The sequence below is a fragment of the Drosophila busckii genome, chromosome 2L (assembly GCF_011750605.1).
Source record: "Drosophila busckii strain San Diego stock center, stock number 13000-0081.31 chromosome 2L, ASM1175060v1, whole genome shotgun sequence".
NCBI classification, from domain to species: domain Eukaryota; kingdom Metazoa; phylum Arthropoda; class Insecta; order Diptera; family Drosophilidae; genus Drosophila; species Drosophila busckii.
Genome location: NC_046604.1, coordinates 1,324,221 through 1,338,608, shown reverse-complemented (window position 1 = coordinate 1,338,608; position 14,388 = coordinate 1,324,221). Strand labels below are relative to the sequence as shown.

The following is a 14,388-nucleotide window of genomic DNA, read 5'->3' as shown; positions in this document are numbered from 1 at the left end:
TGTTGTTCAAGATAAGACTATTACTAATAATTTATTACTAATAATTGCTTTGCACTATTTAATAATAGAAATAACAGCTTTTCAAAAATATTAAACACTTAAATCAAAAATATTTAAAGCTATATTAATCAAACTAAGCTTAAATTATTAATGACAATTGATTATTTTCGACATTGAGTTGCATATACACAAATTTATTTCATTTATTGAATTTTTAGTAGTACAAAAAAATTTGTTAAAATTACTAAATCTTTTGTTTTGAAGCTGAACTTATATTTTTTATATCATTTAGTAAAGAAAAAACCAATCATTTGTTTTTGTTTTTTATAAATATTTGAGTAGTTTAAGCGCGTTGAATGATTTTTTCTCTGCTTCCCATATTTATTTTAGTTTATATCTAGTCTTATAGTCTTGTCACACTGTGCAACTGTGGCTTGTTTTTTTTTCTTGGCTTCCAATTGTCTCGCTCAGGTCAGTCTAAGTGCAAAAAAATATTTTGGTTTAAGGCTCTTGAAAATGAAAATGTGTTTTACCAGTGCAACACCCTCGCTCCAGTTGAACTCCCCCAACCGCCAAGCAAATCCCTAGTCAACAACTCACCCACCCACTGTGCTGCTGGCTGGCTGGCTGGCCGGCACTTAGCTGACAATGAGCAGTGACAGCTTTGTGTATGATGATTTGGGTTTGGGCAAGAGAACAAGAGCCGCTTGCGGTTTCATCAGAGGCGCACACACAGACGCTCGTTGTTGGGCTTGGTCTGCACGTCTGTTGCATCTGTCGCATGCCGGAACTAAACAACAACAGCACAGTGGCACCAAGAGACGACCTTTCCACCCACTCCCCCCCTCTCTCTCTCTCTCTCTTCTCTCTCTCTCTTGCGCTTGCGCTCTGCGGGTGTGGGGCAGTAGACAAAGCGGCGTACATTGCCGATAATGATGCGTACGCATTGGCGATTATGATGGGTTTGATAGAGACGACAACTACTCGACTTGACATGCATGATTTAGCGAGTCACCCCCACCCGCACTGCTGCCACCACCACCACTTAACTGCCACTCGACTTTCGTTGCATTTGTCCATTCCGCAAATTGCAAATAAGTCGCTTGCCGTGTGACAATTCTCGCAAATTATGTTTTTCCAGCGCTGCAGTGGCGAAACCTAATCCGATTATTGTCTGCATCTGTCCCCGTACGGTGGCACCGACTAGGACGAGAACTACACGCTGCTAGTAATCGCCTGAGCATATGGCACAGATGGTCGGCTCGGGTCGGGTCACTGCTGCGGCACTTACAGCGACGTCTATTGTCCTTGCAACGTATTTCGGATTTTATACACACGCCCCATAATTGGATTCCGATGACTGCAAATTGGTGATAATTTCAATGTTGCTTCCGCAGGGCAGCCGCGCACGTGATGCAAAGCAAGAGACTACGCGAAATGCTAGCAGCTGCGTAGTTCAGAACTCCCAAAACTCCATTGAGTCGTGACTGGCTAAACATCGATTCAAATATGCCCAAGTAGACAATGCAGACAGTGAGCTAAAGTCTGCTATATCTACTATAGCATATATGTGTTTTACTTTAAGCAGCAAAGCGAGCTGAAGACGCTTGTTACGTAAAATCAGCAATAAGTTGAATGCTTTGTTGTATGTTTAAATTTTTTATTATAATCTGCAGATTCTTAGTTAGCTTGATTCAATTAGAATAATATTGGAAGATCTTAGCTCAAGCCACCGTACTCTGTTGCTTAACAATTTAAATCATCAATCAAATCTCAATCAATCGATTGAGAATAAGAAGCTGCCGCTATTTATTTATAAAAATTTCTTGTATTTAATTATCTACGCACCACTTTGTTTACTTTTAACAACAATTTTCTTTTTAATAATTTTTTTGAAATTGCCAATTGCTATTTATACAACTCTAAAATAAACTTCTAAAGCAATCAAACTTATTTTAAAATATTTTATCTACTTTTTTTTTACAATTTCAGGCTTAAAATCCATTCAAGTCAATTGAAAGTTGATTTTCAATTGTTATTTCATTACAAAAACCAACATACAAGCCCAAGCAACAATGTTTTGAATATTGCAAGTCACATTTAAGCAAAAATGTTTTATAAAGACAACACACACTCAACTCAGTTACGCCGCTCTGCCCGTTGCTTTTCTGACTGCCGTAGAACTGAAACTCGCCCCTGAAATGTATGCAACACTTTTCGATTTTCTATGCCATAACGTTGTCTGGATCGCTCATTATGGTGAATTGTGCCCACGGGGCGTTTCATGTCAATTTATGCAACTCGCCTGCAATATCCGATATATTAAAGCAATTTCCAGCCCGTTTGGACAGCAGGGCTTAAGCACTGGACACACACACACACATTCAGGCTTAATGCAGTTGGGGCAAGTGTGGCAAATGCTCTCTTGAGCCTTGGGGTCTCGCATGTGCGCTGGGTGCTTGGCTATGAATCATAAGCTATAGGTGACGATTGCATATTTCATGCTACAATTTATGCTTTTTTTCTAATAGCTTAAGCTTAAATCAAGGCTTAGCATCCCTCCCACCACCAGAACTGAAACGCAATAAAAAAATGTGTGCAAATAGCAAAACTGCGTAAAAATGTCGAAAACGTTTTAAGAGTTTACAATAAAAACGAGAAATGAATATGAAAATTCACTCACAAGCAGCCAAATGCAATTTATCTGGCGGGTAACTTGTTACACTTGACATTGCAGCCCCCCGGGGCACGATTTGATTTACCGTCAGCAGGAGATTAAAAAAAAAAAAAAGAAGTGAAGTGTGTAGTAGAATAAAAATAAAATGTTGCCAGAAACTGAATTAAGAACTTGTGTGGTGGAACGACGACAGAGCAATAACCAATCGCAGGGGTGGCTTCCAGAGTTGAGAGCTGTATGGGGCATGTGGCAAATTGAGTTGCAACACTTGGCAGGTTTTTATCTACGCACCACAATCTAATGATGGGCACCACCACATTTCAACTGACCAACCAGCAACGGTTTCGTGTTTGCTGTTCGCGTAGATAACAAGATTTGTTTTTCATTCCCTCTGAAAAATTATGGACGGCTTTGTACTTAATTACGCTGAAAAGCGCGTACCAGAGAAGCAGATCGTGACCCACCCACCCACAGTGTGGCAGCAATTTAAGTAAATTAATTTTAGAGCGTGCTCCTTCTTCGATTTTTAAGAGCAGTCAAAAGTCAAAGCCTGATGCAGAGCAGAGATAACCAGCAATGGGCACAGCCAGGGGTGGATTCTACCCTTGGACAAATGTGACTGGCAAAAGGCTGGCAGACAGTCTCTCTTACCCACGGCTACACGGTTATTCCATTAAAAGCGCCGCTGAATTGAACATTTCTGAACAATTTTCACTTTATGATTTATTGTAATGAGCTTTTTATTTACGAGCTTACGTTGCACTGCCGAAGTGTCGGTTGTTGTCTGTTGGCTTTTTTGTTAAAATTAAAAATTAATTAGGCATTTATCATTGCTTGCATATTGGTCTGTTGAAATTGAGTATAGCTAACAGATGGCTGCAGTTAAGTTAGGGAGGGTGTTGACAACGACAGACAGACAGACAGACAGTTGCTAAACAAACACCAGACGTTGTATGTTCTATTCAGAAATATATATATATATATAATAATAATATTAATGTGTAGTTAAGTGTAAATAAAACTAAATTGCTAAAATACTTAAATATTAAATGTCTATACTTTTTTTTGGATTAACTAATTAGTTGATATGATTTATTATTAATTAGTCTTATCTTTGCACTCACCACAAGTCGTATAAGCTTTACCCGTTTTAAAAATGTCTTATCGATACTACATATCGATACTACGATACTCTCACTTCCAGTAGGTCTTTATCAATATTTATACCGTAGTGCAGTGCAAACTACACAGAAGTCAATAACGTGGGATATAAACACGCAGCTCTTCATTATAGAAAGTACGTCTAAAGAAAAATTGTTAAAGTGAATTTATAAAATTTGAACAGTATAAAACAAATGAAACGAATGGCCCTCGATGAAATCAATGGAATAAAAGCTCTACACTTACACTTACACCATTCTCCAGAAAGATATGGCATGTATTCTATTGTGGGTTCAAGCCAAATTAATTTGGTGCAAGTACAGAAGCGAGTTTATGACAAATTGTTTTTACTATACTCGGAAAGGGCTCAGATAAGGCGACATGGTGAGACTATAGCCATCGTTAACCAATGAAAATGTGAACTTGCATTTACACTAATTCACACTAATAAAAATCTATCCGAATTGATAATAATTCGTATAATAATAATATGATAATAATAGGTATAATTATTTTGAAAACACATTGACTAACTTAGTCAAATAATTTATTTATTATTATTCAGCATTGCGCAATTCATAAGCTCATTGATTGTAAATTACAGCACAACAATTTAAAGTCTTCGGCGCTCGTTGTTTAGTGCACTTGTTCACTAGATTCATAAGCATGACAATATACAACGTGCAAGCATATAACTTGGCACAAACAAAGAAACGACAAACCAAATGCAGTCAAAAAACTAATACTATCAAAAAATACCTAAAAAATTCATAAATTATTTATTACATTTGTTACATACATAAGCTTCACACATTCTTACCCATGCATCTGAAAGGAAAGGAGCCAGTCATGTATTCCATTGAGGACTTATGCCAAATTAAGTTGGAAAAAGTAAGTAATACTTATGGTATGCAAGTAGAAAAGCGAACTTATGACAAATTGTTTTCACTATAAAGAAACTCGGACAGGGCTCATTTGGACAAGTCTTTATGGCGACTTGGTTAGACGAGACTGTGGCCGTCAAACGAATTAGTTATGATGACGAGAAATGTAAGCAGGACGTAGATAAAGAAGTTGGATTCTTATCAAGTGCTAGCCATGATAACATTATAAAATTATATGACATTAGCTATAACACTAGCCCACTTGAGAAAAGAATGCTTTTAATAATGGAATACGCGGAAAATGGTTCGTTGGACGCTTATATTCATACTAGTGGCCTGGTTTTAAAATTTGAAAATTTACTCAATTTAATGCGTCAGTGTGTAAAGGTAAAATAAGGAAAATTCATTTCAACTTAAAAACATAACATTTACCCATAGGGCTTAGCATATTTGCATGGAAGGGAACCAAAAATGATGCACCGAGATGTGAAGCCTGCAAATGTGTTACTTACCAGTAATTATCGCAAATTAAAGATCTGTGATTTCGGTTTGGTTAAGTCAATAGCTTCAAAAAATACTGAAAATATCGGTTCAGCAGCATATACAGCACCGGAAATATATAACGTGAGTATTAAAGGTGTTTTATAAACATTTTTTTTTATAATTTCTTTCTTGCTTTATAGACCAATAGATACGATGAAAAGTGCGATGTCTACAGCTTTGGTATTATGCTCTGGGAGGTGATGTCTCAGAGAAAACCTTTTGAAAACTGGGTGCCTTTTAATATAATGTACCATGTTCTTATGCAAAGTAAGTGAATTGATTGTTGGCTTTTAAAATGTGTTCATATAATCTATATACACATAAATTTGTGTACAGAAAAGCGACCAGATATTAATGCAATCGATGGTGATGATATTAAAACAATAATAACGAGATGTTGGGAGCACGATCCTAATAGGCGACCCTCGATGAAAGACCTGGAACTTTAATCATTAACCCTTGTTTAATATATTAAAAATTCAATTTAAATTGTTCTTGGTATGACTAATGTTGGCAGGACGACCCTAAGGTACGCCCTTCCATGAAAGTGCTGAAACTCTTAATCATTAAATAACTAGCAGTGCTGAATATTCTAAGCAATGCATCTTATGACTGTTTTTGTTTATTATTGAATTTTTATGTCTAATCAAATAGTATCCATTTCCAGAAGAGTCTTTGATAAGAATTATAAATATAAGTCTTTCTGTTTATTGCAAATGTGACATTTTCCGGAACTCTTTTCCGGAACTCATTAATCTTTGATTTGTTATGCATCAGTGCTAATATTAAATTAATTAATTTTCCATGCCGACGCAGCTGCCATTTAAACTAGTATTTTGTAGTATAGTAAATTAGTTAATGCACATGTCGAAGTGAATATCCACTTGATCACCTTGCAGTGATTTTATAGAGCTTTAATATTTTTATTTCTTGTTTATTTGGTTGCATAAAATTTTGAACTTAACTGACTATGATTTTTAAATTACTGTAGCCAAGCTAAAATTAAAAATAAAAGCGAATAAAGTTCAAAAGAACGTCAATGGGTGTTGCTGGTGCCGTCTGGCATTTGGCAGCGAGGAAAGACGCTGCTCTCATAGGTGGGAACCATGTACTTGATATTGATAAAGGCATTGGGACCGCCGCAGAATTCGAGCAGCTTCAACGTATCCTCAATGACATCGCCAATGCGCTTATTACGATCTGGATCGATGCCCTCGCCAAGATTCACGTTTACGTTCTTATACAGATTGCAGACGGCCAAGAGTTGGCGATAGAATGGCACCAGAGCCTGACCCACACATGGACCTGAGCGTTAACCAAAGCTAATTGTTAGTTAGGGCTAGCTGATGACTGCTCCGATGAACTTACCCAAACGCACCATAAGCTGCAGCACCTGCAGAGCTGTGATGATGATGCGTTTATCTCGCGTCTGGAACGCACGTTTGAGCGGCAATATGAGCTTGGGCAGCACTGGCAGCACCTTGTGTGGTTGTCTCATAATCAGATCGACAGCTGCATTAACCGCCAGCAGACGCGTGTCACTGTCAATGTCCGCCAAGCCATCCAAGAAGATGGGCAAGTAGTAGCAATAGTCCAGATCTTCGGGCTTGCAATGCCAGCGCAACGGACGATCCTTGGTCGGATCCTGCTTATTGCTGCGTCCCGACAGCGCCACCGGTATATCGCCACGCATAAAGTAAATCTTAAACACAGTCTCCTTCACAGGCTGGCGCTTGAATATGTCGATTCTGCAAAGCAGTTAGACTACATATACTCATATAAATGAGTGGGCAGAGCTTACTTACTTGGTCGGCGGCTTCACTACCGTGCCCCTCTGCAGCGCCTGGTAGGTAAACGCTGGCACCTCTCGCAGCACGCGCTTGGAGCGCAGATAGAGCATCTCCCGGCATACCTTGCCGGGCTCATGGATGCGCTTTGCACGCTCGTGCAGATCTGGACAATGTTTGCTTGCGTTCATATCGAGCACTCAAAGCAAATCAAATTAAATGTATAAAAAAATATGAAACACAAAAATATTTTTTTGTACTGTATCGCAGCTACTAACGATTAAGCACACACTTTCGATACTGAGAGAGACCTTCAAGGGAATGCGACCAAAATGTTTTAATTTCAATGGGCTACTTTGTGTAAATGCCACAGATTCATAAATAAATAATCACAATTGGAAATTATAAGTCTAAGCTTACTACATAGGAGGGGCGACGGAGAAAAGAAAGGCAAATGCATTTTTAATATACACAGTCACACTATATATCTATGAATATATGTACATAGATAGTTTTTGCAAGCAAAAAACATTTATAGCCAATGCAGCATATTTAATATCATAAAATATTTAATTTATAACTTGCATACATAAAACAGCAGACGATGGAAAATTTCGGTAGTCAGCGATCATCTGATAAGAGATAAGGCAGCGCAGCTGAACCAATGAAAAACGACTTCAGTTCAGTCAATTGAATTCACCCACACGAAGATATCAGCTCGCTAAGGCCGAAGCTTACACATACGACTGCAACGAAGCTCATCGTAAGCGTCGCTGCCTCAGCGCGTAAGCAGCGCGGCCTGAGCGCGTGAACAAAAGAGAGCGAGAGATCACGTTGGCCTTATCTCAGCCAGGTACGAAGAGAGACTAAACAAAGATGGCGTCATTGAATTTACTAAGTGTAAGCTGGCAAGCAATATTTTCTCTTTTTGTTTTACCAAATATGCAAACTTTTTGGCTGCAACTTATTTAGTTAAACGTTTATTTTTTTACATTTAGCTGTTTACCTTTACTTATATGCTTATTTTCAGACATTGCTTATTATTACATGAAACTTTACTATTTGCATTTCAGTTTTTTAAGCGCACAGAATTAAATAGAACAAGCGTGCAGCTAACTTTTTAAATCATTTGACTATATGCTAGTCTAGTATGTGTATTTTCTAATTTTCTATGTATAGAAAATCTTTGGCAAACTCAACTTATTGCTTCAATTGCCTTGTCGCAGCTAAATTGCCTGCCTGCAGAAAATAAACACATTCTATTTTAACATTTGCTTATCAAGACGTCAGCATACATACAGCGCTCACTGTCTGCTTACCAGCGGCTTGAGCCTTTTGGGGCGGCAGCTTATGCAATCAACTCGGAGGGGAGCGCGCTCAACTCAACACCTAAATGTCTCTAAAGAGTCATAAAGGGAAAGTGCAAACATTTGCGCACTTTATCATCTTTTGCCGTTTGCCGTAACTGTAAATATTTTGTAACGCCAGCAATTACGGTGTCTGCCCTCCCACCAAGCCCAAGCCCCCCAAGCACCCTTTAACCTACTTTAATAGCGCAGTAGACACGTGACTTGCTCTCTTTCTCACATGCTGTTGCTCTCTCGCTTGCACACTTAATTAATTAAAATTCAACATGCGCATTTAGATTTTCATCAGTGCGTTAGCAGCTTATTGCCGTTGACTTTTTAATTACCCACGCACAGCTTTTCACTTTCATTCAACGTCGTCCCGTTGCACGTTCGCCATTATAATAATGCGTCATGAGAGCGGCGCTGCCACTGCCACTGCCACATCTTCACTGTGGCCAAGTTGCGTCGGCGACAGTTGAGACAAGTTCATAGACAGGACATCTAAAGTCCTTTGCTAATTGCTTGCAAATTTCATTTGTTAGGTTTAATCAAAGTTCACATTTGATAACTAACTAAGTGAAGTGTGAATGGAAAAATCGTTGAGCAAGAGAAATGTGTAAATTGCCAAATATGTGCACAGGTTAATGCTATTAAAATTGTTCGATAAATAAAATTCATAACTGTTAAATTACGATAATGGCTACCACTCACTTAAATGAATTTTGGTACATAAGCGTAATGAAAAAGTAAAAAAGGACAAACTATAAGTACAAAGAAAATAATCATGTTAATTAAATAATCTAAAGTTACAAAACAACAAAAATCGTCAGATAATTTTTGATTATGTTTGGTTATGTTGATTCTTTTTAGATTATTATAATTAAACAAATTTAATCTAATTACTAATGTCTTTGATTAATACGCAATTTTGTATATCTATTTAGTTTAAGTTTTCTATTAACAAAAGTCAAGTAAATCCAAAAATCTTTAAAAAATTGCTATAGTTAAATTAAATCGATTATTGTATGCTTATTATTTATGCAATTTTAATTACATTTTGTACTTCTATTAACTAATTTTGAGTTTAATCGACAAGTCAACACAAAAGCGCTGACAACAAAGCGCTGCAGGACATTTTAATGGCCTGATCAGAATTTATTGGCTTGAAGCATTGAATGAGAGTTCACAACAACAAACAGTTCAATAAGGTTGCAGGACTCGACAGGACCTACGGTTGGGGTGGTCAGTGTTGTGTTTTTTTTTGTCTCTCGCCTGACACTTTCATTAACAAAAAGTCAGCAGAGTGATGACAATCAAGCCTGGCTGTCCGTACTCGAGAGCTTGTAACAAAGTGCATTGTTTGTGGGCGTAGAGATGGGGGCGTGGCAGCGCACGTAAATCCAAACAGCCAACGCCCCAAAGCCTTTATATGCATCCAGCACACATCTTGAGAGCGCTAGTCGAGCTAGATAGAGATAGATAGACATATATTATGTTTTGTTTGTTTGTTTGTCTATCACAGCTCTGTTTGCCTGAAATTGACAACGTTCGTTGCCCGTTTTGCCAATATCGAGCGCTCCATGGGTTTTTGTTTTTAGCCACGTTTTGTGTCTGGCCCACAGATTTTCCATAGCCCTGTGTTAAGCGCTTCATTCAGTCCCCACTAAGCGCTTGCTGTAACAACTTCTATGCTCTCCCACTTTAGGTGTTGGCTGTTAATCTAATAACTGTCAAATGCAGGCTCCAGCGCATAGACATAGTGCATATTGTTTCGTTTCGCTTTTGTATTACGACAGGCGAGAGCAGGCGACAAATTGATGTGGGAGCCAATCCTGATTAAGGGTTATATGCCATTGAGGCTAAGTGATCAATAGCTGTTGACTGAACTTTTAAGCACTGTTGTGTGTTCATAAACGATTAAACTAATTATAAATATAAGACAGCAATGTTGCTGAAAAACATGCAGTTAATATTCTAGAATTTAAAATATATTAAAGACTTGTTTACATTCGCATTTTGCTGTATCAAACAGCAGATAATGAAAAAATTCGGCAGTCAGCGATCATCTGATAAGAGATAAGGCAGCGCAGCTGAGCCAATGAGAAAAGACTTCAGTTCAGTAAATTGAATTCACCCACACGAAGCTGTCAGCTCGCTAAGGCCGAAGCTTACACATACGACTGCAACGTAGCGAATCGTAAGCGTCGCTGCCTTAGCGCGTAAGCAGCGCTGCCTGAGCACGTGAACAAAAGAGAGCGAGAGATCATGCAGGTACAAAGAGAGAACGTAAGTTCGTTTTGACTAAACAAAGATGGCGGATCGACTTAATTAAGTTTCTGCTCACAAGCAATGTTTTGCTTGTTGAAATTACATTTAACATTTATTGCAATAACTTTTGTAATAATAAAATTTTTAAAACACAACATTAACATCCTAGAATTTGAATTCATGTATTTAATTGTAGTTTATTACTATGTGCCAATTTTAATTATTATTCGTATACACTTATTTCTTATTACAACTTGACATGGATGCTATATTTTTATTGGCTTTGTTTACGTTACCTAAGAACTCGTTCCTGGCTCGGTTGCTTTGGGGATCTTCAGTCAGTGCAATTTATTTATTATTTATTTTAAATAAATTCTTTATGCCAAGCGCAAGACATTTTTATGTATTATTTGATTTTAATATATTTTATTTTCATGCTGTTCCCGCCATTAAATTTTAGATTAGTGGGAGCAGAAACTTCAATTATAGTTTTATATCTCATAAAATTGCATAGCTTACATTGCGCTCTCACTCTCGTTATATTAAATTTTAGAATGATCTTACACTCTTCTTTAGTCAATCAGGTAACCATAGAGGCGCATATTATTTTTACTATTTATACTAATAAAACTATTATATTACCATTCTGACATATTCCATTCTAGCAAAAAGCAAAAAAAAAAAAAGCAAAAAAGGCAACATTAACTGTTGTCTGCTGTTGCAACAAATTTGTGGCATAATTGCAGGCGTTGTCTAATTGAATTGAGTTGAATATAAGTTTGGCTGGCGGCAAGTGCGCAGCGCGTAATTCACATAAATTTGAGCTAAACGCGCTTAAGCAGTTTAAGGCGAATATGTTGTGGCAGCTCAGAGCGAGTCACGTGCCTCCAGGCGCTGTGGCAGCAACACCTTCTCAAGCAGCAGAAGTTTAATGCCACAACGCGCAGCGACGACGACGGCAACGGCAGCTGCGGCAATTAAATTAAATTGATAATGACGACTAAAGTTGAAGTAGCTTGAAAAAGGTATTTTAGGTGAGTTTGTGCTGCTGAAGGGGCGTTGGGCATGTCCTGTAGGTTCGCAGGTTCAAGTTTACAAATGTTCGGTTGAGGCCATTTTGGGGCATAATTAAAATGAAATCATTTTCGACAAGTTGACATTGTTTATAGAGCAGCAGAGACGTTGTGGGGGGGCAGCTGCCACAAGCTGTTGTCACGTAGCGGCGGCAGTTAGCCGAACTCTGTCTGGAAACTGATGGCGCAACTTTGCCCAACTGCGTTGCATGCTGCTGCTGCTCGTGTTGGAATTTTTATTTAATTTGCTTGAATGTCAAGGCATTGTTTGAAATTAATTTCCGCTGTGCGTATGGACTGCAGATTGCGCTTAAGCAATTTCTACACTACAAATTGTTTGGCCAAATCAGCGCGCTAATCACTTGGCTAAGAGCAGCCAACGACTCGGGCAGGCAAACGCACTTGGCAACGGAACTAGCAAAGCTATAAAAGTCAAGGGCAGCTCGTCTGCGTGTGTGTGGCAGCAACACAAACAGGAAACATTTTGAGCGCATTTGCTTGGGGGCCATTTTGTCATTAATCACTGACAATAATGAACTTCCGCTCAGTCACAAAATGGCGCCGCTTGCAGCCAATATGTTCTTGTTGTTGTTGCTGTCATTAGCGCAATGTTGCAATATTTATCCTGTGTCCAGCACTTGTCGTCGTCGTCGTCGTCGCTTGTTTTGCTTGCTCGATTTTATCGCTTGCGATTTACGACTCATAAAAATGCTGCCACAAGAGACACAGCGACGCGGCAACCCCAATGGCTGCAACATGTCTAGTTTTTCACCATTTTATGCTTCACTTCGCTTACGCTGCTTCTATTTGCTGCCAAACAGACGATATATGTTCAATACTGCTCGTTGATTTTTATGGTCATTTAGTGAGGCAGAAACCATTGCCATAAAAGAATTTGCAACAACAGCTATTGGCATAAATAATTTAAATGCTCAAGCTGAAGTGTTTATTGCAACTAACAGAACTAATTTAAATATTTTAAAAATATAATTAAATTTAATTATGCATTATTGCTATTTATGCAGTTATATTGGACATTTATTAAGTAGCTGCCATGTTGACATTTAATGTAAAGTATAATGGCTGGATTAATTGCTCAAATTATAAATTAAAATTTAACTAACATTTCTTTATGCTCAATAAATATTTTTAATAAAATAATTGTCAATTATGAATTTATGTTATGGCTTTACTTTGCGAGCGCTTACTGTACTTAACTATATATTCAAATGTAACTTGCATTAAGCTATTTAAAGCTTTTCATATCATTGTAAAATAATCTGTTGTAAACAAACAAATCATGCACTCAATGCATGTTAAGTATACGCTGAGTAATCAAAGTAGTGCCGCAGCTTGAGGCTATGTTGACTTCAAGCAACTCACTTTGTTGGCGATTTATATACATATATAATAGATGTATAGATATACAATAAACTATCGCAGCCCTTTTTGCAATATAAATTTTAAGAAATCAATATCGAACTTGTTACAAAAAATCCCCTTTTATAAAAAAGTAACTTGTTTAACACTTATTATATAAAATTACAAATAAAGCAAAGTATTAATCCAAAATAAACTTTTATACACAATATTGTATAAGAAACATTATTTTATTATTCAATATTTTTCAATGCTTGAGTCTACTATTACTACGTACTTGGTATTTGTTGTAATTTATGACTATTTTTTATAACATTATCTATCGGTTATAGTTAATTACAACCTTTGGGCTTATTGCCACATAAAAATTGCACTAAGTCTATATTGATAATGTAAGATTATTAATGTTGATAGCTAAAGACAATAAATAATTTTATTTTGTGCAGCCATAGAAAAGTCAAAGCTTAAACTCGCAGGCATAGGACATTTTGGACTTACAACTAGCTTCAGTCATAACTATCTGCCAGTCAATAAGCTCCAAATACAAACAATGGCCAAGGGAAAAGCGCTGCGAGTTGTTGACTGCAAAATTAGTGTAATTCATGGGCTCGGCAGCGCGATGCCAATAATGATGTTGCAAGGTGTGTGGGGCAAAGCCATCGAGCATGCTGCCACGATGGCCAGCGCTCCAGAAATATGTGTGCATGGCGCTGTGGGCGTGTTCCTGCATAAATATGACCAACTGTTGATTCTCCTCAAAGGACTCAACGCTTATCAAATGCGCACGTTGATCGAGCGTTTCGCATGCAAAACCAGCAGCCAACCAATCGAGCTTGTAAATGAGCAAGAGTTGATTAAATATTTCAGTGCCAGCTTAGCTTGCATTGCTTACCTGAGCTGGCACGCTAAAAATGCGACCCTTGTAGGCAACCTTGTAATACTCATAGGTTGGCTGCAAACTCCCAAGTTTAAATATAAACTTTAAATTAATTTTAATTCATATCATTACCGCTTTATTCGTAGAGAAGAAATAACAACTGCTGCCAATTTCCACAAAGGGCGTTTCGCAGCTTGCAAGTTCACCTTGCCAGAACTCTATATAAAGGCAAGCAAAGCTTAGCAACGCCAGAAGCGTAAAAAGTAATAGTCCACAAGTCTTGCCACAGTTGCACATACTGCGAACATTGAAGCTACTAAATAACTTGAGCACTAACGTTAAACTTGTCCAGCTGCTGGGCTTTTATAGCAAATCAAAGTGTAACTGAA

General features: G+C 37.8%; 3 protein-coding genes across 3 annotated transcripts; 1 reads left to right on the top strand and 2 right to left on the bottom strand.

Moving 5' to 3' along the window:
• Positions 1-5,193: 5,193 nt before the first annotated feature.
• LOC108597464 (mitogen-activated protein kinase kinase kinase 7) lies at positions 5,194-5,714 on the top strand. The gene is made up of 3 exons (XM_033293818.1): positions 5,194-5,346; positions 5,406-5,532; positions 5,602-5,714. Exons 1-3 carry the CDS (start codon positions 5,194-5,196, stop codon positions 5,712-5,714), a joined length of 393 nt encoding a protein of 130 aa, XP_033149709.1.
• Positions 5,715-6,196: 482 nt separating this feature from the next.
• Positions 6,197-7,401, bottom strand: LOC108602819 (parkin coregulated gene protein homolog). The gene is made up of 3 exons (XM_017991053.2): positions 7,071-7,401; positions 6,634-7,013; positions 6,197-6,570 (listed from the first exon to the last, which is right to left on the bottom strand). The coding sequence occupies exons 1-3, from the start codon at positions 7,241-7,243 to the stop codon at positions 6,302-6,304; spliced, it is 822 nt and encodes a 273-aa protein (XP_017846542.1). The 5' UTR covers positions 7,244-7,401; the 3' UTR covers positions 6,197-6,301.
• Positions 7,402-13,379: 5,978 nt separating this feature from the next.
• Positions 13,380-14,318, bottom strand: LOC108604231. The gene is made up of 3 exons (XM_017993602.2): positions 14,132-14,318; positions 14,015-14,074; positions 13,380-13,954 (listed from the first exon to the last, which is right to left on the bottom strand). Exons 1-3 carry the CDS (start codon positions 14,294-14,296, stop codon positions 13,580-13,582), a joined length of 600 nt encoding a protein of 199 aa, XP_017849091.2. The 5' UTR covers positions 14,297-14,318; the 3' UTR covers positions 13,380-13,579.
• Positions 14,319-14,388: the final 70 nt, after the last annotated feature.